The sequence below is a fragment of the Eutrema salsugineum genome, unplaced genomic scaffold (assembly GCF_000478725.1).
Source record: "Eutrema salsugineum unplaced genomic scaffold, Eutsalg1_0 scaffold_11, whole genome shotgun sequence".
Lineage (NCBI taxonomy): Eukaryota > Viridiplantae > Streptophyta > Magnoliopsida > Brassicales > Brassicaceae > Eutrema > Eutrema salsugineum.
This window is the reverse complement of record NW_006256901.1, coordinates 8500429-8502331: the sequence shown is the minus strand read 5'-3', so window position 1 is coordinate 8502331 and position 1903 is coordinate 8500429. Positions and strand designations below refer to the sequence as shown.

General features: G+C 36.8%; 1 protein-coding gene across 1 annotated transcript; it reads left to right on the top strand.

Annotated features, from left to right (window-relative positions):
- Nucleotides 1-368: 368 nt before the first annotated feature.
- Nucleotides 369-791, top strand: LOC112089828 (glutathione S-transferase T2-like). Its single transcript, XM_024160584.1, has one exon. The coding sequence runs from the start codon at nt 369-371 to the stop codon at nt 789-791; it is 423 nt and encodes a 140-aa protein (XP_024016352.1).
- Nucleotides 792-1903: the final 1112 nt, after the last annotated feature.

The window sequence follows — 1903 nt, the reverse complement described above, 5'->3', positions numbered from 1 at the left end:
TGCGGATATCCCTCTAGCTTTCTTGAAGAAAGTCCTCTGTGTGCTGCATCCATCGGTGAAGCATCACCTGCAACAGAAAGAAGGAAAGGAGACAGTGGAGCCCGAGTGATGATATTCTTCTCATCAGCTCGTGGTTAAACACGAGCAAGGATGCTGTGGTGGAAAATGAACAGAAGTCAACTGCCTTTTGGAAGCGCATAGCCACTTACTTTTCAGCATCTTCAAAGTGTGTTGGTGAGAAGATAGAGGCGATACAATGCAAGCAAAGATGGCAGAAAATAAATGATCAAGTCTGCAAATTTTGTGGAGCATATGAGGCTGCTTGTAGAGAGAGATCCAGTGGTCAGAATGAGAATGATATTCTCAAAATGGCTCATGAGATCTTCTACAACAATCACAAGAAGAAGTTCACTTTAGAACATGTTTGGTATGAGCTCAGGAATGATCAGAAATGGTATGCTCTTTCAACAGACAAAGTCGCTGGAAACTCCAAAAAAAGAAGAGTGTTAGATGGTTCGGGTGCTGAGGAGACCCAGCCTTGCGATGAAGATAATGGAGGCAAGCGACCTGCAGGTGTCAAGGCATCAAAAGCCAAGGGCAAGAAGTCAGCGGTAGAGAAAGAAGAACCATTGCTTGCGCTTCAAGCAGTGTGGCAAATTCAAGAGAAAGACTTGGAAATGAAGGCAAAAATCAAGAAGATGGGTATACTTGAATGTCTTTTAGCCAAGCAAGTGCCACTATCAGACTATGAGGAATATGTTAAGAAGAAACTCATTACTGAGTTGTTTTAGAATGGTGTTCTGTTTAAGTTTATGTTTATGTTTACCGTAAGTTGGTGTTTGTACTTGCTTAAGTTGGGTCTGATCTGTCGGTTAAGTACTTGAATGTGGTTGTTACTTTTGTTCTTTATCTATGAACTTGAATGTCTCGGTTAAGTACTTGAATGTTCTTTATCTATGAACTGATAAAGTTTTACTCTTTTCATTAAGTAATACCTTAAGATTAAAACTTAAGATAATTAACTAAAGATTATGAGCTTTAAGTTTGATCTTTATATAAAACTTAAGATGCCAACCTTTTCTTTTAAGTATGAACTTTGCTCTTGTTGAATTATTATGCTAGCTCACCTTATGTTTGTACTTGTACTTTTGTGTTTCAGATAAGAGATGTGGTGACAGATTTCCCACTCGGTGGACAAAAATTATTGCATAGGCGTGGTCACAAAACACCAAACGAGTGTCACAAGTCTTTTTTTTATTGGCTTGTCTTTTATTTTTTTGTTCTCAGACCACAAAGTAGTTATCTAATTTTGAGACCACACATTGTAAAAACAATTTGACGCCACATGTATAAGTTATAGTCGTTTATTTATAGAGACTATCCTGCAATTGTTGTTTCATATATTCATCAAACTTCTTCTCTCTTTTTATCGTCACTTCTCTCTAAAGCAAAAACATCAAACTTCTTTTTACTTTGATACCAATCTAAGTTTCCATACTCTTCCTTCTTCTTCCTTATCAACTCATTTATACCAAACAAGCTTCCTCATTTTAATTCTCACAAGCTTTCTCAATTTTATTATCTTCTTCCTCTTTCATTTCCAATCAAATTACTTAAAAAATATGGCTTCTTCATCCAACAACGACTTTAATGGACCAGTTAATGAAGCTTTTGAAGAAAACTTAGAGCAAATGTTCGATCAAACTTTACAGAATTTTTTGAATTATTATGGCGATCAACTGGAGACAACCAAATCACGGAAAAAACGGGCTTTTATCGAAAGAGATCGTGAAGAAGGCCACAACCGATTATGGAACGACTATTTCAGTGAAACTCCAACATATCCGGCTAATTATTTCCGGCGACGTTTTAGGATGAACAAACATTTGTTCTTACGTATAGT

What these genes read in the sequence shown, in the direction of transcription:
- LOC112089828 (XM_024160584.1), top strand. Translation starts at nt 369, where the DNA reads ATGGCTCATGAGATCTTCTACAACAATCACAAGAAGAAGTTCACTTTA.